General features: G+C 40.2%; 1 protein-coding gene across 2 annotated transcripts in view; it reads left to right on the forward strand.

Moving 5' to 3' along the window:
- The window catches only part of LOC307044801 (transducin-like enhancer protein 4), a 32,575-nt gene extending 9,126 nt beyond the window's left edge, over positions 1-23,449 (forward strand). Inside the window, exons 5-20 of one of the 2 annotated variants that reach the window (XM_079690192.1) lie at positions 3,720-3,782; positions 6,216-6,290; positions 8,130-8,331; positions 9,424-9,440; positions 14,014-14,136; positions 14,471-14,524; positions 14,611-14,763; positions 15,200-15,332; positions 15,462-15,649; positions 16,341-16,417; positions 16,530-16,779; positions 16,933-17,180; positions 17,870-18,017; positions 19,008-19,158; positions 20,090-20,166; positions 20,625-23,449. In XM_079690192.1, the coding sequence (XP_079546318.1) occupies positions 3,720-3,782; positions 6,216-6,290; positions 8,130-8,331; positions 9,424-9,440; positions 14,014-14,136; positions 14,471-14,524; positions 14,611-14,763; positions 15,200-15,332; positions 15,462-15,649; positions 16,341-16,417; positions 16,530-16,779; positions 16,933-17,180; positions 17,870-18,017; positions 19,008-19,158; positions 20,090-20,166; positions 20,625-20,732 (2,067 nt within the window). In that variant the 3' untranslated portion in view covers positions 20,733-23,449. The remainder of the gene's footprint in view (positions 1-3,719; positions 3,783-6,215; positions 6,291-8,129; positions 8,332-9,423; positions 9,441-14,013; positions 14,137-14,470; positions 14,525-14,610; positions 14,764-15,199; positions 15,333-15,461; positions 15,650-16,340; positions 16,418-16,529; positions 16,780-16,932; positions 17,181-17,869; positions 18,018-19,007; positions 19,159-20,089; positions 20,167-20,624) is intronic. The other variant, XM_079690193.1, reaches the window with a different exon arrangement.
- Positions 23,450-27,851: the final 4,402 nt, after the last annotated feature.

The following is a 27,851-nucleotide window of genomic DNA, read 5'->3' on the forward strand; positions in this document are numbered from 1 at the left end:
ATCTATCGATCCATCTGTAGTGTTCTGTTCTATGGATATATAATTGTCTACATAAACAGACGACGCGGACTACTTCTCTCATTCCGAGTGTCCATCTTTATTCAACTGGCACGTAACCTGCACACATGCATTACGTCCTCAACGTGAGCTCAGTCATCCAAGATCTTGTATTCTCCAAGATGTTACACTATCTATAACTATATATCTATCTCTCTCTCTCTATCTATCAATAAATCTATCTATCTCTCTCTATCTATCTCTCTATCTATAAGGAACCGCAGTAGACAAAAGGCGTTGCTATAGCAACACGTCATGTTTACGCTGCATTTGCTATGAGGTAAATATTACCGGCTGGCGGATATGGGTATAAATGGCAATTTATTTGGCGATCTTTTCAATCTGACTTTCTATTGACAATTTTTTAGAACAGAGGGTGCTGTATAACACACTTTCAGGAAAAGTCACAGACTGGGAGACTTTAATATGTTATGGAAAAAAAGTTACATACAATACAAAAACAGCTGCGGGTAAAATGTACCCGTTGGCGGTTCTACTGTTAAATACACAATGTAAAATGTCAATACTACATCAAGGCAATAACCAAATGAAATGAAACCCCACCCCGTCTTCCTCCTCACTTCCTGTCAGCTTTATCATAGGGGTATACATTGCCCCCAAATACTTGTGCTACAGAGCCATCTTTGGGAGTATGATATGTTGCAGCGAAGTGTCCAAGCAGATATGGCAACATCTCCCCCAACTGATCCTCACCTCTAGCTGTCTACCGTCCGTTCACTGTGTCCTTCAACAGTCATAGAGGGAGCAGTGTTTTCATTCACTTGTTAGGGTGCAAATACAGAGCATGGCCTTATTTGCCCTCAACACATCACACTGGATACCCCTGAGCAAGGCACTAAACCCCAACCAACTAATAAACAGTCAAGTTTCCCAGAGACTAATATGTACCGGGCAGCTCCCCGGTGTGTATGAATGTGAAGCAGAACCCAGCTGAAAAAGGGCATGTGTGCACAGCAAGTCTTCACAGGATAAACTTTAGATATAAAATGAAAATGTCAGTGTTTTAGGTTGTGTGTGGCAGAGTGAGTTGCTGTGTTAATCACAGGTAAGTTGGACTCCCTGGAGTTACCAAACTGCCTGACAAATGGTTCCCTAAGTCTACTGATAGCTGGTGCTCAGACATCCTGTGGTCATGTGTCTTACAATATATATGTTTGACATGTATTGCCTCTTAAGTGTTGTCTGCCAATCACTCACTTATAAAAGCACAACAGCAGAACAAACGTAATTCCTGAGATGTTTAAGAGTATTACTATTTTCTGACCAGTATTTGTCCATAAGTGAATCATCAACATTGAATGAAGTAACTCAGTGGAATCTCTTCAGTAAATGACCACTCAAATCTGTGGAAATGACTGCAAATGTACGCAGAGTGGAAAAGGATCAGCATGAAGCTGTGTTATTGCCCTCATGTTTGTTTTTACCGTCTGTCTGCTGTCTGGTTATGGTGAACATCGGTGCACTTCTTCTAGCTCCTCATCTATTCTGAAGCATACTCTTAAATGGCAAAACCTTTGCAGAGCTGCTGCTGCTGCTTCTTTGCCAGAGCACACATCTTATACCTGAATAAAAATCAGTACAACTATCAGCCCTGGACTGCTGATCTCTAACATGTGTTTAAGTATTAATCATAATATGTTAGAATAAACGGTATTTAAACTGTACTGTAAAAGTGCAGGTGGAGTGATTCACTAATTTAGGTCCTCTTCACTTGCATTTTCAAAGGATCTATCTGGAAGCTATAGATCTCTAGTGTACAGGTTTTGCTTTGTTTCCTGTTTCTGACCTTCTCACCTGTCTTGAATTTTTCTTGTACGCTCTTCAATACTGTTGCCAACATGTAAGCCTGTTCATGTCCTTGGCCTTCAGGAAATTATCCTTGGTCCTAGCTTGCCTTATGAGTATTTTCTGCATTTGAGTCATTTTGAGTCACTGACACAGGGTCTTATAACTTGTGCTTTTCGTGGTTTTAGTAGCTACCGTCATCTATAATTCCATTCCCCCGATTGTAGCGATCAACATACGAAAAGGGTTAGCGACACGGGACAATGGGTGGAATTATTGAATTTTTTTTTCAAAACCCCTTTTTCTGCCACTGCGTCAATTAAACTCTGAAATTGGCAGTCAAATCAAGCTCGTAAGATACAATAGTCGCCTATTTGGGGGTCATCCCTAGAACAAACTGCTGTTGGCTCTGGAAGTCATAATATTTAAAAAAAATCAGTATGACAGGAGTGACCGAGAGTTCTCCAACCATTGTGCTTGCAGGTTACGTGACCTCTTGAGGATATACTGTAAATTATAGTTTAGTCTTACAAAAAAAAGAAATGGTGTTTATCCTTGTTTTCCATTTAGTGTGTGGTTGAGTGCAAGTCTGTGTCTCCTTTTGTGTTTGTGTTTGGATTAGAGTTGCACTACTAGCACTCCCTTTGGGACAGTGGATCAGGCAATTTCCTGTAAAAAGACATACCTACCTGATGTGGAGTGAGAGAGAGTGCTGTATAATCTTTAAAAGCCAACCCTTGGGTTTAGTAAAAACATCTGATGAATACAGAGAAGGCTGTGGAGGTGTGCACCTGCCAGTGCGCACATGGTTGTGTTTTTGTGTAGTATCCTGGTGCAGTGAGGTGTGTGCGTCTGTCTGAAGGGTTTGTATCCATGTGAGGTTTGCTTTCATGGCCTCCGGGGGCTTCTGTTACTGCTGATACCAGAGCAAAGTTCACCTCTGTCAAGGTTATACACATGAAAGAAGCCCTTGACAGGATACTACCGCATTGGACTTGGAGACATAATCATATTTCATTATGGCTTTTTTCAGTAGATTGGTCTTAATTTAGCTGATTAAAACAAATCAACAAATAAGGTCATAAAGAGTTACTAACTCCCTCGTTGGATGACATGTAACAACCTTCTTTTTTGGTCAGTCTGAATCATTTCCCTTTGTTCAGGCTTCTTGGCAGAACATCTGCTTTACTTTTAACATTGAATAATAAAGTTTCTGAGAGCACTTTCTGTGACGCTTGTTTTTTTCTGTTTTGGTGACATTGGTGCTAAGTGCTCATTACCGTGCTGCCTGTGCACTGCACTTTCCAGAGATCATCTTTGAAACACACAGTGTGGGTGGTACTTTGATGTCTTCTATCTTGCAGTTTTCTGCACATGAAGTTTGAGTTTCTGGCGTTTTTTCTCTTTTCATGGCCTTTGCTACGCAGACTTCCAATCACAGTTCATGTGTTTATTAAATGCTTAATTTAAAAGAGCCCCTGTGGAGTTTTTGTAAACAAACTAAAGTTAGGGTTTACATTCGGTGCTACTCATTACAACCAATTGTGTGTATCCTCAAGGTAAAATAAATGTATGGAGTGTATATCCTTCCTCATTTAGTCTCTGTTGGCCTCAGTTCCTGTGAGACAAAAGATTTTCCTTGGAAAAAACCCGCCAGACATGATGTTTCTAACACCCCACGTAAAAGCTTTCAACAACTGAGAATTCATCAAATTGTTTCACATGAGCTGGCTATCATGTAGAGAAAACCAATGTGAGCTATTACTATAATGTTTAAGTCATGTGAAGAAGACAACGCCTCCTTGTCTGAAGTTGAAAATGATTGTGTTGTGTGTGCCCACCTCTCTGTCTTGCAGGCGGAGATCGTCAAGCGGCTGAACGCAATCTGCGCCCAAGTCATCCCCTTCCTCTCTCAAGAGGTAAGACTTAAAACATGCCTGTCGCTGTGAGTTAAGACAGAGGTGGGTGAGAGAGAGAGCTGAGACACACACACACACACACACACACACACACACACACACACACACACACACACACACACACACACACACACACACACACACACACACACACACACACACACACACACAGATTATCCTAGGCTAATCCTCCCTGCTCGGGATAGGCTGATATGCTCTGAATTTATTAAATGTCTCCCACTAACATATGCAGGAGCCAGCGGCTTAGAGTGTGTGCGAGAACAATCTTTTGTGTTTAAGCTTATTTGGTTTAGTGTGTGTGTCCACCTGCATGCACATAAAGTACACTGTGTGCTTGTACAGAAGTGGGAGTCAGAGGTGTTTTGAATAATAATGTTTATTATGGAATATTTTGGTGTGTGTCCTGGTTCTAAAGGACTGTGTGTGTATGTGTGTGTGTGTGTGTGTGTGTGTGTGTGTGTGTGTGTGTGTGTGTGTGTGTGTGTGTGTGTGTGTGTGTGTGTGTGTGTGTGTTTTGAGGTGTGGGAACAGCGGGAAGGAGTGAGTGTGGACTCCAAAACTCTCCTCCAGATTAGCCATGGATTAGGAGGGTTTAGGGTGGATTAGGAATAATGGCATTAGACTGCGGTGCTGCTACACAGCCCTGAGGCCCGCAGAGAGGGGGGGGGGGGGGGGGAAGGGAGAGGAAACAGCTTTATGCTGCTTTTGTTTTGATGCACAGCCCTTTTTACGTGTGCATATTTTTATTATGACAATCATATTAAGATGTGGCAGAAAATCACAATGACTGTGTGTGTCTGGAAGAGCCTTGTGTATTTTATTTTGGTCATTTTTTTATATTTTCCCTTTTCACAGTTTAGAGTTTTTCTTGTTGTTGTCACAAATACGATGACGTACTTAGTCAACCTAGTGTATTGTGAATTAATTGCTCAGAAGTATTTGCTCTTTTTTGGAATTATCCCTAAAATTCTATATTTGTTCATATAGATGCAAATTGAGTCTTAACCAAGAATATTTTAACTTATCAAGCAACTCACGATATAACTGAATCCTGGGTCATAGTCTAGTCTTGTTTCTTGATTTAAATCATGATTTCGCTAAATGTAGATCACATCTTTTCTCATTATTATAGGTTTATCTTTTTCTTTAAAAATAAAATAATTTGTCGGGTTTGATCTCTGCAAGTAATGGGATTTAATAAAGTAAGGTTTTGGTATCAGTATCATAAATCAGTCCGTTAGTGGATATTGTTATCGATTATATTTTTTAACAAACCAAACCTTTAATCCGACATTATTTAGCTGAACTGATCAAATGATTTTGGTAATGTGTGACAGTTACTAGCAATTCATAAAATAAAATAAATATCTTACCTCGTGTACATTTGTAAGGTTTTCATACTGATAGCAGCTTTTCGTATACACTTATAAGTGTTTCCTTAGTTACAACAGTGTGCCAGCCAGGGAAACTCAGTCAGTAATCCAACCAGAAAAAGAGACAGTGTTTCCATCAATTATCGTGTCACCTTATGGCAAATACATTCTAAGGGCAAAGGTGATCAAATGAAAAGCATCTGATTGGGTTGAAATATCAAAGTAAAAAAGTGATGGTCTATTATGTTTATGAGAAGTTGGTAACAATTCTTTAGAAGCTATTGGCCAATATTCACCTTTCATCTGTGTGAGTCACGTTTAGACTCTGCAGAGGTGTAGCTGAACTTGATGGTCAGGTTCATTTCCACACTGGATAAGCTCTTTCGTCTCTGCCCTACTTTGATGTTTTGCGCTCCTGAAGCTCTGCTGCTCTCTCTCATCGTGTGGATCTGTCTTCCTCGCTCAGCAATCTGTGGATGACTTGTTGCCCTGTTAGCTGTCTGTCTCTCTGGGTCTCTCTCTCTCTCCACAAATATGTCTTATTCTCTATAGCTACACTATTCTGAGATGTGCAAAAAATATACAATAGAATTTCATTGAACTTGTGCTTAGAGCTGGTATAATTTGCATTTGCCAATTACTCTTGCAAGATAATCTTGCTCTATTTTATTCTTCATGGTTTTTTCTTGCGCTATTTTATTTTCTTATATATAACATATATATATATTATATATAGTCTTTTATATATTATGTCGCATTGTTGGAGGAGCCTGGCATGCCTTTGAATCTTGAATTTTGAATCTCTGAAAAACTGATGGATGGGAATTTTTTCACTATCCCGAATGCAAAGCTTTTAGTAAGGCACTGTCACTTACTTGTGAACCGATTGATGGCAAAATCATTGTTTAGATGAGAGGTGTGCAGACAATCTGATCTGTATTTATTTCAGAGAATTGTGTATGTTTCAATAGATATTATTTTCATCATCTTAGTTGCTGCTGCTATATTTCACTCTCTCTGCTGTGTCTATCTCTCCCAGCATCAGCAGCAGGTGGTGCAGGCGGTGGAGCGGGCCAAGCAGGTCACCATGGCTGAACTCAATGCAATCATAGGAGTGGGTACACACACACACACACACACACACGCACGCACCACGCACGCACACGCGCACGCGCACACGCACACGCACACGCACACGCACACGCACACGCACACACACACACTAACACACACACACACACACACACACACACACACACACACACACACACACACACACACACACACATACACACACACACACACACACACACACACACACACACACACACACACACACACACACACACACACACACACACACACACACACACACACACACACACACACACACACACACATAGAGATTTAAAGAAGATGCTGTAAAATACATCAAACTGATTTTCAGAAAGTGTGTGTGTGAGAAACTGTACATTAAATAACACTTGACAACTAAAACCATTTTCCATCTGCCATTACTCTCTCTCAGGACAGTAAAAAACAAACAGTTTAAAAGGGGATTGATTAGTAAAATATGCATAAATAGAAAGAAAGAATGCTAACTAGGTAACATAAGATAAGAATAAACCAGTTTAAAGGATTTGTTATTGGTTGAGATCATATTCTAAAGATGTTTGGATTATTGAAAAGTGCCCCCTGACCCCCCTAGAGCAGGGGTCTCCAACCTTGTTTAGGATGAGAGCTACTTTCAAAAAATAAAACAAGTCGTGAGCTACTTTTACTCCTCTTTTGTTTTGTTTTTTGCAGTGTATATATTTAGCACATTTTAACATTATTATATGCTTACCTTTAACCTTTGTGTGCTGTTTGGGTCTGTGGGACCCATTTTCAGTGTTTACTAAAAGAACATGTATTCAATTTAATTATTTTAACCTGCTTTATTTGGGGGTGGATGGGCCTCACCTCCTCTAGGGAAGATTTTTTTTTTAAATGGGAAGTGAAATGCATCAATCCGGTGCACTTTGAGCACAACATTAATTTATGGATACAGCTCCCAACACTCAGATGAAAGGGAGCTGTATACTTTTCAATGATCCAAACATCTATCTAACACCCCTCCTCCCCCCACCCCACAATGAATATCGACCAATCACGGCAGCTCAGGGGTTTGACCGTGATTTTCCCTCTGGCAGAATCTACACAACACCTCTTTAGATCTATACATCTTTAGAATATGATCACAACCAATACAAAATCATTTAAACTTGTTTATTCTTATCTTATGTTACCTATAGTTAATTACCTATTCTTTCTTTCTATTTATGCATATTTTACTAATCACTCCCCTTTTAAACTGTTGCAAGAACGTGATTGGTCGATATTCATTGTGGGGGAGGAGGGGTGTTAGATAGATATAGAGTTGTAGTAAGTAGATAGAGTTCGCTATGATTGAGGTTTAATTTATGCATAGGGTAGATTCTTTTAATTACATTTCCTTTTTTTGTGTGTATTTTTTACATTTTGGATTTGCTTGGCGACCTATTTATTGAGGGCTTGCGAGCTACCGGTAGCTCGCGATCTACGTGTAGGAGACCCCTGTCCTAGAGGATGTGAGGCCCCCCCTAGAGGATGTGAGGTCCACCCCCAAATAAAGCAGGTTAAAATAATTAGATTGCATATATTTTATTTTAGTAAATACTGAAAACGGGTCCCACAGACCCAAACAGCACACAAATGTTAAAGGTAAGCATATAAATATGTGTAATGAAACAAATACCAATAACTGTATTGCATTGTTTTCTTATGCGCAATTACTTCATATTGTCTTTGTCTTTTTCGTCCTTCATTTATTGGGCCCCCCTCAGAAAATAACTGGCCCCAGCCTGGCCCCCCCATTCAAATTGGTCTAGAACCGCCACTGCATAACACTGATCATGATCTCTGTGTGGTTCAGCAGCAGCAGCTCCAGGCTCAGCACCTCTCGCACGGCCACGCCATCCCCGTCCCGCTCACACCTCACCCAGCGGGCCTCCAGCCCCCCCTGCCCCCCGGGGCTGGTACTGCCAGCCTGTTGGCTCTGTCCTCTGCACTGAGCCACCAGCTGCCGCTCAAAGACGACAGGAAACACCACGACAGCAACAACGAACACCCGAGAGGTAAGGCCTGCTCTGTGTTGAGTTGTCTCAATATTTCATACAAATTGCAAAATCTTGTGCTCTTTTATGTCATTCATTAGCAGATACTAAATGCGTATGAAAGACAAACTGAAGCCTTTATCTTTTGTTCAGTTTATGACCCCAAACGTATTTTTCATGTCTGGCTTATCCAATCAAAGTTAAGAATTAAGAATAATACCGGCACTTGTACTAGCTGATGCCTAATTGTTATTACTCTGAATGAACAGCAGTTAAAGCAATTAAAAACTGATTTGTCATTATGCAGTTTTAATTGGCCTAATAAGGAGCGATATACACAACCATCATGTTGCCTCTTTTCCTTTGCACACGCCGAACGCCTCTGCCAATTCTTCTGCGAGCTGACTTTGAGCTCAAGCATTTAATTACAGTTAATAGAGACTGTTTGTCTGTGTACGTGTGTGTGTGTGTGTGTGTGTGTGTGTGTGTGTGTGAGTGTTGTGTGTGTGTGTGTGTGTGTGTGTGTGTGTGTGTGTGTGTGTGTGTGTGTGTGTGTGCGTGTGTGTGTGTGTGTGTGTGTGTGTGTGATAGAAACTGTGTGTGCCAGCTGTTAATTACTCTGTTGCAGCATGACTGTGAGGCTTTTTACTGAGCAGCAGAGCATTTAACCTTGCCCTGTAGCTGCAGTAAAGCTACGGCTGCTAACCCAGGTAATAGTCTCCCCCATTAGGAGTACAATCAATAACAATCCAATTTCTCTAGCTGAGTTCCTGTGAATGGGCGTGTGTGTTTACAGTATATTAGAGGTTACTTTATTTGTAGTTTTACTTTGTTACCAATGTAGTGTAATGTTGCCCCCCTGGGCTCCTTATATTGCATATCCATCAGCTTCTTGCACGTTTTGAACAAAGTCTGGCAAAGAGAAATACTTTTTGAAATCTGTTCATATCTGTTTGCCTCTCTTTTCTATTAGAGTGTAATGTGTGCTTATGTGTTGGTTCTACATTATCTTTCTGCTTTTCATGTGTCTCTTTGAACATGCATTATTGCGCTTGTTGCTCTATCATTTAATGCCTTAATTTGTTTTCTGTCTCCTGCCCTCCGCCTCCTCAGACAGAGACTCGGTTAAGGTAAGTTATTTATTTCATTCTCTTTTACATACAGATCCCACTCAACCCGCTAATAATGAAATAATAGCAACACTTCTTTTGGTACACAACCCACAATACAGCAACTTTTCTTTCATTTATCAACATTACAGCACAGATTTCTTCATTCAGTTTTATTGGTAACACACTTCCTGGGAGCCGAAGACTAGTATTTTGTATCACATGCAAATAATGTGAATTGAGACCGATAAATGATTCCTGCCGTCCTCATTCAAAGCTGTGTCAACTATAAAGAGAAAAAATACAAAAAACCAGAGTCCAAACATGCTGTGACTTATAAGGCATGATAATAACTCTTAGCCACATTTATTTAAATCCTTTTTGTCAACGTGATGTTTGTTACGAAGTCACATTCAATCACAGAATGACTAAAAATACTTTCTGATGTTGTAAAAAACAATGTTTCTGTGTAATTTTACATTAAGTACATTATAACTGTGTTGTTAGTATAACAGAAACTATATTAAATACATTGATATTATGCTTGTTTATTTTGTAATACACATTTTTCTCTCATCCACTAGTCGTTTTTATACACATTCATTTAAATCAAATTTGGAAATGCAGACAAAGCTAAATAAAGAGAAGCGGATGAAAAAAGAAAAAAGCACACATCTGACTAGTGAAGGAAAGAGGGAGTTCAACCGAGCAACATTACATCCAGCACTTGTAGTAATTAGTCCCTTAAGCTGAGCTTTTTTCCCAAGGCAAACATTTGGTTTGTTGAATACTCAATGAGCAGATTAGCATTTCTTTATTCAGGCAGCCCAAGCTTACACACACACACACACACACACACACACACACACACACACACACACACACACACACACACACACACACACACACACACACACACACACACACACACACACACACACACACACACACACACGTGCGCACACACACACACACATGCATGTATTTAGCAGGTTGTGGGTGTTCTCTGGTGTTTTTAGAGTAGGTGGAGACAGGAGGAATGTTTAATATGTTACCTCAAGCCCCCCATGAAGTGTATCATCCTGCACACACACACACACACACACACACACACACACACACACACACACACACACACACACACACACACACACACACACACACACACACACACACACACACACACACACACACACACACACACACACACACACACACACACACACACACACACACACAGCTGTAAGCACCGTGATGGGAGTGATTAGCTGCGTTTGTGTTTGTGTTTGTGTTGTGTGTGTGTGTGTGTGTGTGTGTGTGTGTGTGTGTGTGTGTGTGTGTGTGTGTGTGTGTGTGTGTGTGTGTGTGTGTGTGTGTGTGTGAGGTTGTCAGAAATGTGAGGTAAAGATAGGGAGACCTGAATGATGAATGCCTTTCATTAGCGCCCTGTGAGAACACACACAGCCAACAGTCACTTCATGAAACCAATAAGCCCGTTGTCAGTGGTCCACAGTTGCCTTGGCAACAGTCCACTGAGTTCAGTGTGTGTGAATTGCATGAACATCTGTGCCTTAATGTCTTCTGCCTTTGCACATCCGCCGGATAAAGTTGCTTGTTGCAGATGTTCATTTGTGTCTGTTATTGTTGCCAATACAGACTATTATGCAGTTGTGGTGCGTTCAAGGACTGCACCTCCTTAAGCCTGTCAGACACACTTATCCCATTAAGTTGATTATTGGTTCAGTTGTCAATGACATTGAATGTTCCCTTTTCAGTCTATTAAGCGACAACAGGATGTTTGGAGTAGTTGCAATTAAAACAGTTTTTTTTTTTTAATTCTCTGACCTTTAATACAATCACTCAAGGTAAAACTACTCTTTAACAAAGTGGACAACCTTGATTATGTACTGTTTGTTTAGAAAAAAAGATGGAGGATGAATTCCTAATGAGGCGGCGTTCATGGTTACACTGACCTTTAGACTGAATCACAAAAGTAAACCTTCTGCGGTGGTGACCGTCACACTTTTCTTTTATACTTTTTTGTCTTGATTTTTTGCTTATTGGTTGGCTGCAATGTGTCTCTTTTGAAATTGTTAGGATGCTTTGTTTGTATCTTTAAAGAAAATCAGTTTACAAAGTTCAGGCTGGACTTCCATGCTGTGTTGGCTGTGGAATAAAAAACGAGTTGAGTGGAACAGTGGGATCAGAGGGGATACTGACTTTAAACCAGAGTAAAAAAGGTTTTTTGGTGTGAGCTCAGCCATCATTTTTGAGGGATATTGAGTGAAGGAAGCTGAGAAACCAGGGGATCAAAATAATTCTCAGATATTTACAAAGCAGAAATGTACCTTCTCACTGCTGGTGGCAAGAAGCAACATTTTAAGGGATGGAAAAAGAAAACAGGAAAGGTGGAAGCCAAAAACAAAGTGAAATGAAGTAAAGATTTAAAATACAGTAATTGGCAATGTCAATACTGTTTAACAAAAACAAATTATATAAATGGCTGTATTTGTGTGAATGTATCAGTCATCTTGTTTTTGAGATACACACCACAAGGCCAATTCAGGAGCTTTTGTTGAACATTATGTATGCTAAAGTTAAAAAGGAATAACTGACCTTGGTAACAGCAGTGGAGAATACATAGTGACATGATATCATATCCAATACTGTGTTACATATCATAGCATTTTTATTTTTGCATTGTGATACACAATTATGAGTATTGGAGCAACTTAATTTAGTTTTTTTAAACTGGGTCAGTGAAAGCCAAAAGGTTAGAAAAATTGAATTTCCGAAGGGGCCCTTGAGCAAGACCTCTAAACCCCAGCTGCTCCTTTCGAGTCAGATCAGGCAGCTTCCAGGTGTACTTTGTGTGAATGAATAGGAAGTTCAAGGAAAAGAAAGGCATTCAAATCAGTGATAGTCTCTAGGTAATAAAGCACAACAAGACAAAACTACAGAGTCAAAGAAGTACAGAATGTTATTGTGATGATAAAACACCTCTTAAAGCTCCAGGTTATTTTTGTACTGATACCATTTCTCTTTAAACAGTGTTTAACATTTAATGCAGCCTTAACATCCACCTTGAGGATTACTCCTGACTTCATGCTACTTAACGACATTAAGAGACGCTCGGTCATCCTGGGCTTTTACAAGAGAGACACCAAAGTTGTTTTCCAAAACTGTAATTGAGCAGCACAGTGAAGGTTACAGGTATCATTATCAGAACTTGCAGAATCAATTTGAAATGGGAGGCAAATATAATTACGGTGTGATGGTAAATTAATAGTTTCACCCAGTCACAGCGCACACACTGCACACACGCTTGTACTGCCGGCGGAGCCTTCATTTGTCTCTGCAGCCAAATTAATTTGCCTTGATGTTTTTCAAAGAGCTAATTTTCAGACTAATTAATCTAATGAGACTAGAAAATGTGTGATAGAGTAAAGGTGGGGAGGGGGCTCAACCTGCTCTGTCTCACTCAAGGAGAGACACCTGAACACACACTGACATCTCAGCATTGTTTGCACATACGGAGTACTAAAATGTAAACAGGTACAAGTGTGGCCCGTTTACAGACTCACACACGCACACACACACACACACACACACACACACACACACACACACACACACACACACACACACACACACACACACACACACACACACACACACACACACACACACACACACACACACACACACACACACACACACACACACACACACACACACACACACACACACACACACACACACACACACACACACACACCGAAACTCACTCCTCCCCCACTGAATCTTGTCATCAACACTTGCAGCACGGCAAAGGGCAGTGGAAAGGTTACAAGCGTGAGTTAGTGGAAAGGTCGAGTTAAAGGTCCTGCTTTATTGTCCTTCTCTCTGTGAAGAAGAAGCCTCCGAAAGAGAGAGAGAGAGAGATCAGCAGGGACAGGCCGAGCAAGAGGGGAAATGTTCAGTTGACCTTATTTTGATCTTTGCTTCTTAGAGAGGATGAATCTGTCATTAATGCTATTTAAAAGATGCCATATTTGATTAAGAAAAGAGAGACATCAGTGGACCAGCTTCAACCCACAACAGATCTTCGAACATAATGTGTCATCTCTTCAGCTGTGTCTCTCTGGAAGATTCCTTATTGGATATTTTTCAAGTGTAACCTGAACAAGTAGGCCCAAAGTACTAGTGGTAATTGCCAAATACCCCTGCGTCTAATTTACTTTACTTGACAATAATAGATGCAATCTCATTTTCTATATAAAAGGGTTGGTTCTCCCATATAACAAACAAATGTTCTCTCTTTACCTCCTATTGTTCGTAGTACAGATGTTTTATTTGCCTAGTTTGTTTGGAAGATATCTATTTTCACCCAAAACAAAGGACTTAAATGGAATAACATTTATGGGTTTTTCCACTTGCCTTTATTTAAAGAGTCTTTACAATGAATGTTTGACAGGACATGCTGAACAAGCTTTACAGCTGATTTAAGACATAAGGATAAAGATGGTTACAATATATTTAAATACAAACACAGCATTACTTGGGACACTCAAGTCTTTCATGTTTCTTCCAGAGTTCATCCGTGTCCCCTTCGGCCAGCTTTCGGACCCGAGAGAAGCACAGGAGTTCAAGCGATTACTCCTCCGACAGCAAAAAACAGAAGACTGAGGATAAGGAGCTGGCCTCTACACGCTATGTGAGTCATCATCATTTATTTTACCTTTAATGACTTAGGTACATTTTTATATGTATACCTTTTTTCATTTGTGAATGAAAAGCAGAAGCACTTGATTTTCTTGTTTTGTGATTATTATCACATTCACTCTCGACTAAAGTGGAGTCTGGGCTCAAATTGACCTTTTCAGAGAAAAAGAAAGGAGTGCTAATTTTCAAATGATAAATTGACGAGCACAAAAAATGTACATGCAAATGCAATGTAAAAGTTCTTAGGTAGTTTGTATAAATCTTACACAAAGTTTTTTTCAAAACTGTAAGTGTGTGTGTGTTTTTCTACTCTGTGTCTATCCCAGGAAAGTGATGGAGAGAAGAGCGATGACAACTTGGTAGTGGATGTCTCCAATGAGGTACAACACATCCTGGCGTCTAATATAAAAACATTTATGAAAATCCTTTTTATTTTCTAATCTTTGCCTGTGAATACCCACCAAAGGATCCAGCGTCTCCACGAGGAAGTCCTGCCCACTCGCCTCGGGAGAACGGATTGGACAAGAGCCGCCTGTCGAAGAAGGATGCTCCACTGAGCCCGTCCTCCATCGCCTCCTCCAGCAGCACACCTTCATCCAAATCCAAAGAGATTAATTTGGTGAGTCGTTGGGGTAATTATAGCCCTCTGATCTTTTTCTTCATCATTTCTCAGGGTAGTTTTCTATTTTTAGGCATTCAGAACAAATGAAATCATTGTGAGTAAAATATATAAGGAAATCAAGGCCTGATTTGAATGATGACAAACTCCAGTCAGAGTTTGCAAAAAGGTAAATAGGATGATAAGAAAAATGTGAATAAATGGCAAAATGTGAGTGAAAAAACCCGGGATAATATCAGGTTCAGAAAGCGTTTATAGAAAACCAATCATAAATTAAATCGCAGCTTAATGTATAATTTAAATGTTTGTCCTCTTGAAATAGCTGCGTTTGTCTTCATTCTCTTAAATCTTTTCACAATTAGATTTTTGTTTCACTTTAAGTGCATTTTTTGATCAGTTTGGGATTTACCTGATTTTAAGCCTTTTTTTGTTGTAGAATGAGAAGTCCACAACGCCTGTGTCCAAGTCCAGCTCCCCCACATCCCGCTCCGACGCCCCGACACTGAGCAGCACCTCCACCCCGAGCCTGAGGTCTGCCCCTGGTAAACCTGTAGGAATTGAGGCGCTTGGTGAGTGTTGCAAGCAGAGCTTCAAACCTCTCTGAATGCATCCATGAGACTTTGAAATCAAATCAAATAGGCCTTCTAACATCAGATGCAAATGTTCCAACTTGTGTCAGACAGTGTTTTGTCTTGTAGCTCCTGGTCTCCGCACGCCGTTGGCTGTGCCCTGCTCGTACCCGAGTCCGTTTGGAATGGTTCCCCACCCGGGTATGAACGGAGAGCTGATTGGAGCCGCAGCAGCATACAGCGGGCTGCATAACATTTCTCCACAGATGAGTGCGGTCGCAGCCGCTGCAGTGGCAGCTTACGGACGCACACAAGTGGTACACAAACATACCCAAGTTCATTGACATATGTATGCATAGTACCAAGTATGGAATTAACTCCATGTTTGGCATGCCGAGAACTGGTAACCAAAAATCTACAATAGAAAAGGCCAAAAATAAAATAAAGGAATTTATTTTTAAGCAGTTTAAGCATTCTAACCGTGTGCCTGCTTCTAGTGCTCATTCAAATTACCATATCTGTTCACACTCTCCGTGTAATCAGAAACATTTGAACCGTAAAAACTAAAACCAAATAGCAAACATGGAAAAATGTGCCTGAAGTGAGAGAATATAATTTTTAGGGATAAAAGGTAGAAATGTTTTATTTGGTTGGACGCTCAGTCAGCATTGATTGGTGATTTACAGATTGAAAACAAAACAAACAAGGCTAGAATAAATGTGTGACTGAATAAAAAGTGTGAATTCCATAAAACAAACAGATTTTCAGTGATTACATTACATTATTTATATTGTAGTTGTCAGTAGCTGTTTAACGTTACCGGTTTTTTTCACTTGTTTATCGTAGTTGACGGTGCAATTAATACAGAAAGCAGTTTTCAGATAATACAGTATGCAAGCTACAAACGCCAGTTCATGTCTCTTCTTAAAAGATTATTTTAAACATGCAGCGTGAAAACTAGTGTTTATTGTTTTATTGTATTCTAACCTCTCTTCTCACATCTTATAGGTAGGATTTGATCCTCACCACCACATGCGTGTCCCTGGCCTTCCTCCCAACCTGTCAGGCATTCCTGGTGGAAAACCGTATGTTTCCTCCTTCGTTTAATAAATCCCCATTTACTCTTTTTTCTTTCTCACATGTGCATGTTCGTTTACCCACACTTCCACCTCTATTGTCACATTTTCTTTCCTCTAGAGCGTACTCCTTTCATGTGAGTGCTGATGGACAGATGCAGCCTGTGCCTTTTCCCCCTGATGCGCTGATCGGCCCAGGCATCCCGCGCCACGCACGACAGATCAATACCCTCAGCCACGGGGAGGTGGTGTGTGCTGTCACCATCAGTAACCCCACGCGTCATGTCTACACCGGCGGCAAGGGCTGCGTCAAGGTGTGGGACATCAGTCACCCTGGAAACAAGACCCCTGTTTCCCAGCTGGACTGCCTTGTAAGTGTGATGAGCCCTTCATCCATGCAGTGTTACTTAATATATGGGTGAAATACAGAATGTCTTTCTAATGTTTTGCCTGCTACTCCTTACAGCAAGCAGTTTATGGAGTGATCCTTTTTTTCACAAAACAACTGTGTTTGTGTTTATCAGAACAGAGATAACTACATCCGTTCCTGTCGGTTACTCCCGGATGGGCGGACCCTCATAGTCGGGGGCGAGGCGAGCACTTTGTCGATCTGGGATTTGGCTACACCAACGCCACGGATCAAGGCTGAACTCACCTCTTCAGCACCTGCATGCTATGCTCTGGCTATCAGCCCAGACTCCAAGGTCTGCTTCTCCTGCTGCTCCGACGGAAACATAGCCGTGTGGGACCTACACAACCAGACCCTGGTTCGGTAAGGAGCTGTGGGGGGCGAAGTGGGAGGGTTTTTAAACCAGTTATAGGATCTGAGTCTCTAATTCAGCCCAGAAGTCTAAAACTGATTGCTCTACCATACTTTGCAAGACTATAAATATTTTGTTGTTTTTCTTTTTACTTTTATGATGATGTGTGTGTGTGTGTGTGTGTGTGTGTGTGTGTGTGTGTGTGTGTGTGTGTGTGTGTGTGTGTGTGTGTGTGTGTGTGTGTGTGTGTGTGTGTGTGTGTGTGTGTGTGTGTGTGTGTGTGTGTGTCTGTGTGTGTGTGTGTGTGTCTGTGTGCAAGTGATGGCTCTCACTGCTGATTATAATTACATTTTCTTTAGAACAATGTCATTAGAAGTGATTTTTTTTAATGGCAATGGCATCAATACTCAAACAGACTTTTTAATGATATAATGTATTTTTATTTAAAATGTAAATATATATATATTTCATGGGCTTATATTTGGATAGTGTAGACACCAGGGTGCCCCATCAAAGAATGTCTGACATGTCTTCCTCCATTGCTGCCTGGGCTAATGTCAACAAAACTTAAGCAACACATCTTACAACCTGAGGAATACATACTAAGACGTTACTATCTTAAGAGCTCCAAATGTTCGTGTGTAATTTGCTACGATGAACACTACTACATGGGTTTGTCTGGCTTTGTGTTTTTCTGCAGGCAGTTCCAGGGCCACACTGATGGGGCCAGCTGTATAGACATCTCTAATGATGGGACAAAGCTGTGGACGGGAGGCCTGGATAACACCGTGCGCTCCTGGGACCTGAGAGAGGGACGGCAGCTGCAGCAGCACGACTTCACCTCCCAGGTACACAAACACCCTTTCTATGTTCTTAACCAAGCTCAAACACTTACACCAGCTGACGGACTGCTGGTGTCACTGCATGCATGCTAAATGTGTCCGTACGTGTTGGTGTAGCAGCAGAGTGGAATTAGTTTCCAGGTATAAAATGCATACAGATTTGCTTGGTGGTTGAAGTAAAATACACAGATTGTTGAAAATCGTGCATGTCAGGACAGCTCATTGCCATCTGCAGTGTCTGTGATGACTTATTGCAGTAATTAACAAGTTCAGTTCAGAACATTTAACCTGCTATAAAGGCTAGAACGAGCTCAGGGTTTCTGTGCTCAAATGCCTTTAACACTAATAACACTGGTGGTAAGAATTTAGGGTTTTGTCAGGTGAGAAGAAAAGCAGCAATAATAGACCATTACTGCAATTTCCCTGAAAAGACCAATTTGGCATTCTCAGTATGCTCAGGAGGAGACGAGTGTGCATTAAAGAGAGCTCAGAGAGGGCAGGCCAGACAAGGAGAGACATGACCAATAAAGTGCTAATGCCATCCTATAATATCTGTACTAACCCCTCCACCCCCTTAAAAACAGCTTCAGCGAGTTATACACCAATGCGTTGGCAAAGACAAAAAATACAATTGTGTTTACGAGGTTTATTGAGCCATGAGGTGTCTTAATGATCTGAACAAATATTGCTGTGATTTGTGGCAACACATTTGAATTAATTTACCCACCTTTATGATTGATAATTGCTGCCAGCAGGACATCACTTACTCAATATGATTTTATGAGCTGAAACAGTCGTGCGCGTTACAGATAAGCATGAAATTCTTATGAATGTGTTGAACAGGGGATTTGCCAGCATCAATAGATATGTTTATGTTAGTTGCCGCCCACGCTGACAAACACAATATTCATCTGCTAAAAAAACACAGTAGAATAATATAAGAGAGGAGTTATAAAGCATATGGTAAATACGATTTAATAACTTGTTTTATTGCAGATATTTTCACTGGGATACTGTCCAACGGGCGAGTGGCTGGCAGTGGGGATGGAGAACAACAATGTGGAGGTCCTACATGTCACCAAACCTGACAAGTACCAGCTCCACCTGCATGAGAGCTGCGTGCTCTCACTCAGATTTGCTCACTGTGGTAAGAATCCTTACCACTTTAAACAGGTTCATAATTCTATCAATGTTTTAGATAAAGTCTTAAAGAAAAAAACAAATATGCATCTACTAAATCTTTGGGTGATTTGGCTTTTTGATCAAATTCTGTGTGAATTGTGAAGAACTGTCAAAAACATATTTACTATGTTGAGAGATACTGTATGTTTGATAAGAGATTACAATCTATAGCTGGTTTATACTGCTGCAGTATAAGTTAAGAGGACAAATCCTGTTGGGATGTAAAACATAAAATCCTAACAAACCATTTTTAATATACTGGAAATTAAGAAAAGCTGAAATGAGTTAACACATGTTAGCATGGAGAACCAGTATGAATTATCTGCAGGAACCAAAAGATGAGATTTGAATAGATTGCTCCACCATTAAAACATCGTCATCAATTAATGGTTGAATTGATAAATAGACAATCTCTGTAAATGTTGATTACGACAAACCTGACTTTTTTTGAAGCCACCAGTTGGTCTGTAATTACAGTATTGTTAAAATCTAATATAGGATTGTAATTATATTTAAAAATATCTCAACATTATAATATTTTCGAGAGTTTATTAAGCTTGGTCAGTAAAAAGGTATAAAGCAAACAGAAATGCCCTCCATACTGTCAGTATTTGAGCATTATGCTGGTATTATATTGGTCCCACTAATTCTGTATACATTTTCCCTCTAGTGGTTAAAATGAAAAGCTGGTTTCCTCAATTTTCTTTCATTTTAGAAAAGTCTTATATTCTTCAAAACTGTTTGCAACCATTTTTCTCAATAAAATGTTTAACTCTGACCTAAATATCTCAACATGTGACTGAGTTACTTTAGCTTTATTGCTTCATACATTTCAACATAATACATTTATGTTTTTTTCTTGATTGTGGCCTAATGCAGTTTGTCATCCTTTGCAGGGAAGTGGTTTGTGAGCACAGGAAAAGACAATCTGCTCAATGCATGGAGAACTCCGTATGGAGCCAGCATTTTCCAGGTAAGTGTAAAGAACAAGAACATGCAGGCAGCTTTTTGTAATACTACTATACTTAATTGATGTACATTTACAACAAAGTGGAATATATTTGCCCAATCCTGGTGCCAGAAATTTCCATTCAAAGATTTGAAAGAATAAAGAAAGGAAATGTCTTTGAGCATGACAGTCAAAAACCATTCAGACACACAAGTGGAGGTGCTGAATACAGAATATTCAGGAATCTTAAAAACTAAAAGTCACTGCATATCAAGGACACAAACATTTGAAGAAGAAGCCTTCATCAGGATCTTTAAAATATGTTGCACTGGAAGCTGCCACTGCACTTTACATTTATTATGGACTGGACTGAAAATAAATATTCTGCCTAATATCTATCTCCCACACACTTAGCCCTCATCCTTGGCTTTTTCCGCCTTACTGTAAGTGCACTTTTCACACATCTTTTATTCCCCTTACAGTCAAAGGAGTCGTCCTCAGTGCTGAGCTGTGACATCTCCATCGATGATAAGTACATTGTGACGGGCTCAGGAGATAAGAAAGCGACGGTCTACGAGGTCAACTACTAGAAGGGCCAGGCCATCCGCCGTGTCTCGACTATGTACAATTTGTAATGTATATAAAACGGATTTGAATGGAACTAACCAAACAGACTTTTCTGGACAGTGACCCTTTTGACCCTTTAGCTCGCCGTTGATCAAATCAAACAAGCAGAACCAAGCACAGAGATTTCGTTTTTTTATCTAAAGGATTGGCTTTTTGTTGTTGTGAGGATGAGTGAATGTCCATGTGCACTGAATCTGGAGACAATGCTGTTCAATACATGCTGTTGGTTCAATAACATTCCTTTACACTTTTTTTTAACCAACACATTACTAGCAGCTAAAACATGATCACCGTTGTTCACATGCTTTCCTTCGTACTTTGTGTGCCTAGAGGCTAAAAAATAAGAGCAACAATTGAGAGGATAACTATAAGATTAACAGTTATATTAAAGAAGATGTTTTCTCCTCAAAACGTAATGCCATTGTAGTTGTCATCTGTTCAGCAGCTGCTGCCAACCTAATTTCAAATCCTGATACTGTATACTGCCCCCACTGCGTATGTGCTCTTTTCTGTAGATGCACTAAACACATTCAACACGCATTTAGGCTTTATTCACCACATGTGGATAGTTTCATAAATAAAAGGTTTAGTGGTTTGATTGAAGATCACAGTTATATTAATGTGATCTCGAAATGCAGTATTCTCTATTTATTATATTTTCGTTCTGTCCCATGTTTTTTTTGCCTTCAGGTAATTTAAAACCTCAAACCAAATTAGCCTTTTTTTATAATAAGACACTTTTTGCTCTTGCCTAAATCAGTAAAATTGGCATTCCCCTTACTGAACATAATGATTAACCAATTGAGATGCAAACTGGTAATTAGTTAGCTGTAGAGGCTCCGGTAGGCGGATTTATTTTAATGTTTTTATCTTTGGCTAAGCCAGGCAAGCTGCTTCCCCTTGTTTCCAGATGTTGACGCTAAGATAGGCTGCTGAATGTACCTCTATATTTAACAGAAGACAGTTGTGTCAATCCTCTCCTCTTACTATCTGCACATTTCCCCAAATGTTCAAAGTATTCCTTCAAAATGCAGCTTAGTCTACCTTTGATACCTTTTAAAAATCTATTTTCTCACACAATTTTGAGTTAGGTGGGAGCTCAATCTCTTTGTGAATGTGTGTGTGTGTGTGTGTGTGTGTGTGTGTGTGTGTGTGTGTGTGTGTGTGTGTGTGTGTGTGTGTGTGTGTGTGTGTGTGTGTGTGTGTGTGTGTGTGTGAGTGTGTGTGTGGGCTTTGTCGGCATTGAACAAACAAACTAACAAGATTGCCCTCGGTGCCCTCACTGCTGTGCGACCTTTGCCCTTGGTTCTGCGGCCTCAGTTCAGACTCTTCTGGAGGCTAACCGAAGTCTGTGTGACAGATTTCAGAGAAACTGTGTGATTGATGCTGGGAGGTCAACCGGCCCTGCTTTTCCTGCCTGGACTCCTTCTTGTTTGGACCTTTGGACTCTTGTGGTCAGCGATACAGTCATGGTTTCTCTTGGATTTACTTATCTTGGCTTGTAGAAATAACACAGTGCCTTTATGCTGCTGCGCTTCTGAAACAATTTTGTCCTGCTGAGTGTTCGACTGCACAGAGATGAAACATGATGGACTCTGCTGTTGGAGTGTTTCTTTTAAAACACTGTTTTTGAGTGTCACTTTTAAAGATTCATTTAAAAAAAAAATAGCATTAGAAAATGAACCCAAACAATAACACATATTATCCCGTACGATTTGTATTATTGTCTGTTTTCCACTGAATTAATCAGGACCAAACTCCTCTTTGTGTCTCCTGTTTTGCCAAACACATGCACGTGAAATACATTATTCATGGCTACTGCTGTTTCAGACTGATTGTTTTAAGCACGGTGCCATTAACTAGAAGCTTTTTGACATTGCTTTCTTCCTCACTGTATTTTTTGCCTTTTTGCTTCCAAACTTTGTTCTTGGTGTTATTGCGTTACTGCAGCATAGCTTCAACCCCAAGCTTGAATGACATTAATCCAAGGCAAGATACAGAAATACAAAGCCTATGAGTAAACATTGATAGGCTGATCACTGTATAAGATATCACTTGCGTTGTACTGTAATCACAGGAAATGCATTTCATAGCTTTATCTTTCTGTTGTTCAGTACTGACTGCCACACAAAGTATTACATTGACAGAACAAACTGAACAGTGCTGTGCTCGTACACTAATATTCCTGACACCTTAATACCTGATTGTGATTACTCTACTGTAAGGTCTTAACAGTGATATATAGACATACAATTGGAAAAAGGTGAGTTTGTGTCAGCCTGGGTCTGTCATGCAGTATTTACTACAAATGTTTTTTCTCCTAAAAGATAACCATTTCTTACAATATACAAAAAAGGCTGTGGCTCTGACTTTGACAGATCTCTAATCACATTAAAGAAACTACTGATACAACTGCACTGGTGTGAAAGGGACATTTTGCAGAAACCACAGAAAAAGTGTAATATGTGTGATAAAGACGGGACCATATGTAAGATATTACACTGTTCTGATATTTTTGTAATTTCTTTATCATACACACCCAGTGACACTGTACATTCTGAAGGACTGGATGTTGATATTGTTTTTTTCAGTGTTTGCCTTATTATGTGCTTTCTGAATCTGAAGAATATCTGTGTTTATTGCAGTCAGCTTTGTTTTCAAATTAAAAATATGATTTGTTCCCCCTGTTGTCAATTACTGCTCAGCGGCAAAAAGTCTTAAAATCTGTACCTTAAATAGCTACTGTGCAACCTACTTTCTCAATAATACTAAAAGATATATAAAATACACTTTGGCGCTACCTAGACTAATGCCCAGTCAGCTGGATAACATGACCTGATAAAGAAATGATTGCTACGTACATAATGATGTGTAGAGCATTTAGACTCACTGTTATAGATAAACTGTACCATGTTATAATTCAAGTTTACAGTAGAAAACAACTGCTCCTAGTTGAGTTTTTCTTTCCTCTTCAAAACAAAATGCCTTTGCTCTCTTTTCTAGTCTGTGGTTGATCTTATTAAATGAATATGTGGAGTATTTTGTCTGAGACTTTCTGAGAAGTTCTGCAACTAGGACTCTTTGTTGAATTGTTAAAGAACGGTTCAGTAGTGAAAAAAGGACTCAAATATTTGTATCTTTGTTATAAGCAATACAGGGTATAGATACATATACTGTTTATATTCTGAATATAGGTATTCCGAATTCAAAACAACCAAAAGTAGGAAAGCATTGGCTCCAAAAGTCCATGGCAGATTTTAAGAGATAATCATCAGAATCGAGTATTTAACAAAGCCCTAAAATGTTGCAGATTGTGTTGGCGGGGCTAATTGAACATGTTATTTGATTATAGGTCCCAGTATGTAGCTCATGTGAAACATGGACTGCAGGTGAGAAAGACTCATGACCCAGGGTTAACCTACAGTGACTGACAGCAGAACCTTTCCCTCTTGCAAATAGGTATTACATTTTCATGAAACAACACTTGACTTGTCCCCAAGTCGCTGCATTTCAATACCCAACTCACAAGTGTGTATGGCAACATGTTAATGGACTAAATAACAACCTGTCTCTTTTCTGTGCGTGCCCAGGGCAATATTATAAAGGCTTCATTGGCAATCTAATACAACTACCACACAATTACACTGGCTGCAGCCTGCTGTCAGCTCTGGAACACTTGTAATTCTGCATTATAGGTTATAGCTTTCTGCCCTTGAACGAAGAAACCTGCAGCACTGTTTTTTACCACATTTTTGAAATTACAAAACAGCCTCTGAATCTTCTTGAGAGGAAAGATGATGCTTAATGTAAAGTTTCATATTTAATCTGCTAGTGAGTTTATTCCAATTTCTTTACAGTTTCAAGCTTTCATCTTTTACTTTGTCTACTTTACACAGACTGTGTTAAAAAGTGATGCCCTTGTGGATCCATCAGTAGAGAGGAGGCTTGTTTGAGACAAGCGAGACCGGCGCAGACCTGCGCAATTTCGATCAACGTCTTGCTCGTGCGTTGCATGATGGTTAGTCATTTTGTCTGACTTGCTCTGGAGGCTCGCTCACATGAGACGTTGAAATCTCGCGGGACAAAGACGCCCGCAGCCTTGAGAGCGACGCGCAGCGAGGCGGCGCAGGGCTAGAAATGATCCGTCTAGTGCAGGGGTGCCCACACTTTTTTGGCTGGTGAGCTACTTTTGAAATCACCAGCTAACCGAGGTCTACCAACCAAAAATAAAATCCCGAATTGCAAGGGTTGCTGAATAACACGTTTTATTTTTACATGGGATAACTACAATAGGGCTGCAACAAACGACTAATTTGATTATCGATTAATCTATAGATTAATGAAACGATTAATCGACTATTCGGACTACTACTGTGTGCCTTGCACAATTTCTCAAACGCTCTTATTTAGCCATCAACTTTTAGATTTAGTTTGAGGTTGTTTTAGGCATGTGGAAACTAACAATGAAGACAATAAAGATGAATACTTGATTCAAAAATACATATATTATTAAATTAACTTAACAAATTGTGAACAAAATTAACATTGCTTTTTATTTGAATTAAATAAATAATATTTCACATCAAAAGAAACAACAATGTTTTAACAAATCTTATTAAATAATCTGATGACAGAACTGGAAACAGAATAGCTGAAACTTTAACAAAATAAATAACTCAGTTACCTCTAATCATTAACCCATGTTTGGAAAATGTAGTTAACTCCGTGTGTTGCTGCTAGCATACATAACACCTGACGTGGAAACGTTACTCGTGGATGGGGCTACAGAGCTACTCGAAAGACAGTCGAAACCGGTGCATTCCTCCGTCTGAATGTGGTGCACTTTTGCTAAATGTTTAGACAAATTGCTCGTGTTACCGCCCTTACATGCTAAACACTTTTGGTGACGAGCATTGTCCACTTCAAGACGGGTAACATGTAACCACACCTTGGAGCGCTTCTCTCCACCATCTCCTCCGTGTGTTGCTGCATGTAGCAGATGCGTGTGTGTAAACTGCCCCGCCCCCTTGCAAACAGACGGGGGAGAGAGAGATCTCTTCTGGATTGGAAAGATAGAAAATACACCGACCATAGACACATTTGTTTGTCTTTTTGCATGTTAGAAACGAGTTGGCGACACTAAGACTAAGAGATAATGTTTGTGTAGCAATAATACATGACCTTTCTCTTTCTCAACTCGCTACTCGGAGGGAAGTCTCTGTCATATGCCTTGTGAACACTCCGATAATGCCTCTCCACGTTACCTTTCTTTGGCAGAGCGACGCTTGCTTTACAAATAAGGCAAATAACCTTTGAATGTGACATCACAAAAAAAGATTCTCCCTCCCATTCTGTGTGGAAGTGGTATGTCTTTAGCTTTTTGCTCGTTCCCGCACTCATTTTGTTGTTTGTCTCTCCCGGCACTTGACTGATTTTGTATCACTTTGCATCCTGTGTTAACAGACTGGAAAGCAATAGGTCGCTTTTTCTGTCAATCAAGTCAACTCCTGAATTAAGTGGCAGGGAGGCCAAAGGAGGAGGGATCAAAACCTGTTTTGTCTATTTTAACGGAGCTGGATTTTTTTAAATTTATGAATGACTTGCGATCTACCAGCATTGCCCCCGCGGTCGACCGGTCGACCGCAGTCGACGTACTGGGCACCTCTGGTCTAGTGTAAAACTCTCCGAGAGTTTGCAAGTCACGTGGCTGAATGTTTACGTTTGGCAGGCAGCCTTTCAGTTACGATCGTTAACATCAGTGGGCCACAGCAAATGATCGTGAGAAGCTAAACTATCTATTAATGATGTCAATGACAGGGAGTGTGATTGTTGAAATAGGATGTTAGTGGTTTTGCTGTTCAAAGAAGAATGACAACACTGTAGATCACCAACACTATGGTTTATTTTTTATTCACAGGCAAGTCAACGTTGTCGCAGTAAAAGTCCCAAAATAGCTCCTGGTGCAATAAAATGTTCCCTTTCTGTGTTTTACTATTATCCTGCTGCGTTAATGTGTATGTTGCATCATGTTACTGCTGTAGATGTTTTTTCAGAGCTGCTCCAACGAGAGTTACAACGAGAACGTGACGTCATATTTACACAAGACGGATCCTTTCTAGCCATAACCGCGGCGCAGTTCCACTCCACGGGCTGCGGAGGCGAAATGCTTGATGGGAAACGACTCGCTGGTATCTCGAGCTGAGCGCTCATTGGTGGTTTTTACCCCGTGCTGCTGATGAAACTCTCCAATTGGCTCGGCAAAAGTTGTTGTTTGGTGTCAGTTTTACGTCGCCACTTCCATTCACATTTTTCATCATTGTTCCACAATGTTTATCATCATGAAATTAATATCTATACATGTTATACTATACTTGCACTGCTTACCGTTTTTATACTTTATATATCTTAGCATATTCATACACACTGTTCATACGGCTCACAGGCTGCTGTGTATATCTAGTGTATTCATACCCCTCACTGTTTATTCATCATTCACTTCATTCTATCTTTTATTCTGTAGATTGTGTACATTACTTTTCACTCTACTGCTCGTTGCACTCCTGGTTAGAAGCTAAACTGCATTTCGTTGTCTCAGTACCTGTAATCTGTGCAATAACGATAGAGTTGAATCTAATCTTGAGCAGGAACAAATGTATTTACTTAGTACATATCTGACATTAACAATTAAACACATGTGTGCATTCTTTATAAATGCAAACCGAGTCAAGCCAACTCTGGAGGTGGCGGTATGCACCTTAAAGTTGTTTGCAATCCGCCAAAAAACCGAGAGAAGAAGAAGAAGAAGAAGAAGAAGAAGAAGAAGAAGAAGAAGAAGAAGAAGAAGAAGAAGAAGAAGAAGAAGAAGGCGAAGCCGACTCGGAGCTGTCCGACTTCAGGCGAGCTTTTTGAGACCTCCCCCGGCTGCGATTGGCTATTCTCGTCTACTTTCGAGGCGAGCCGCAACGCGTCTCAAACAAGCCTAGTGTGTGGCTGTTCCGTCTGTGCTGCATTGGATCCAGTGATTGCCTTGATTGCGGTGATTCAGGGTACCTGGGTCTGGTGTCCCGAAACTATTTAAAGCC

Source organism: Notothenia rossii (genome assembly GCF_949606895.1).
Source record: "Notothenia rossii genome assembly, chromosome: 6".
Taxonomy (NCBI): Eukaryota; Metazoa; Chordata; class Actinopteri; order Perciformes; family Nototheniidae; genus Notothenia; species Notothenia rossii.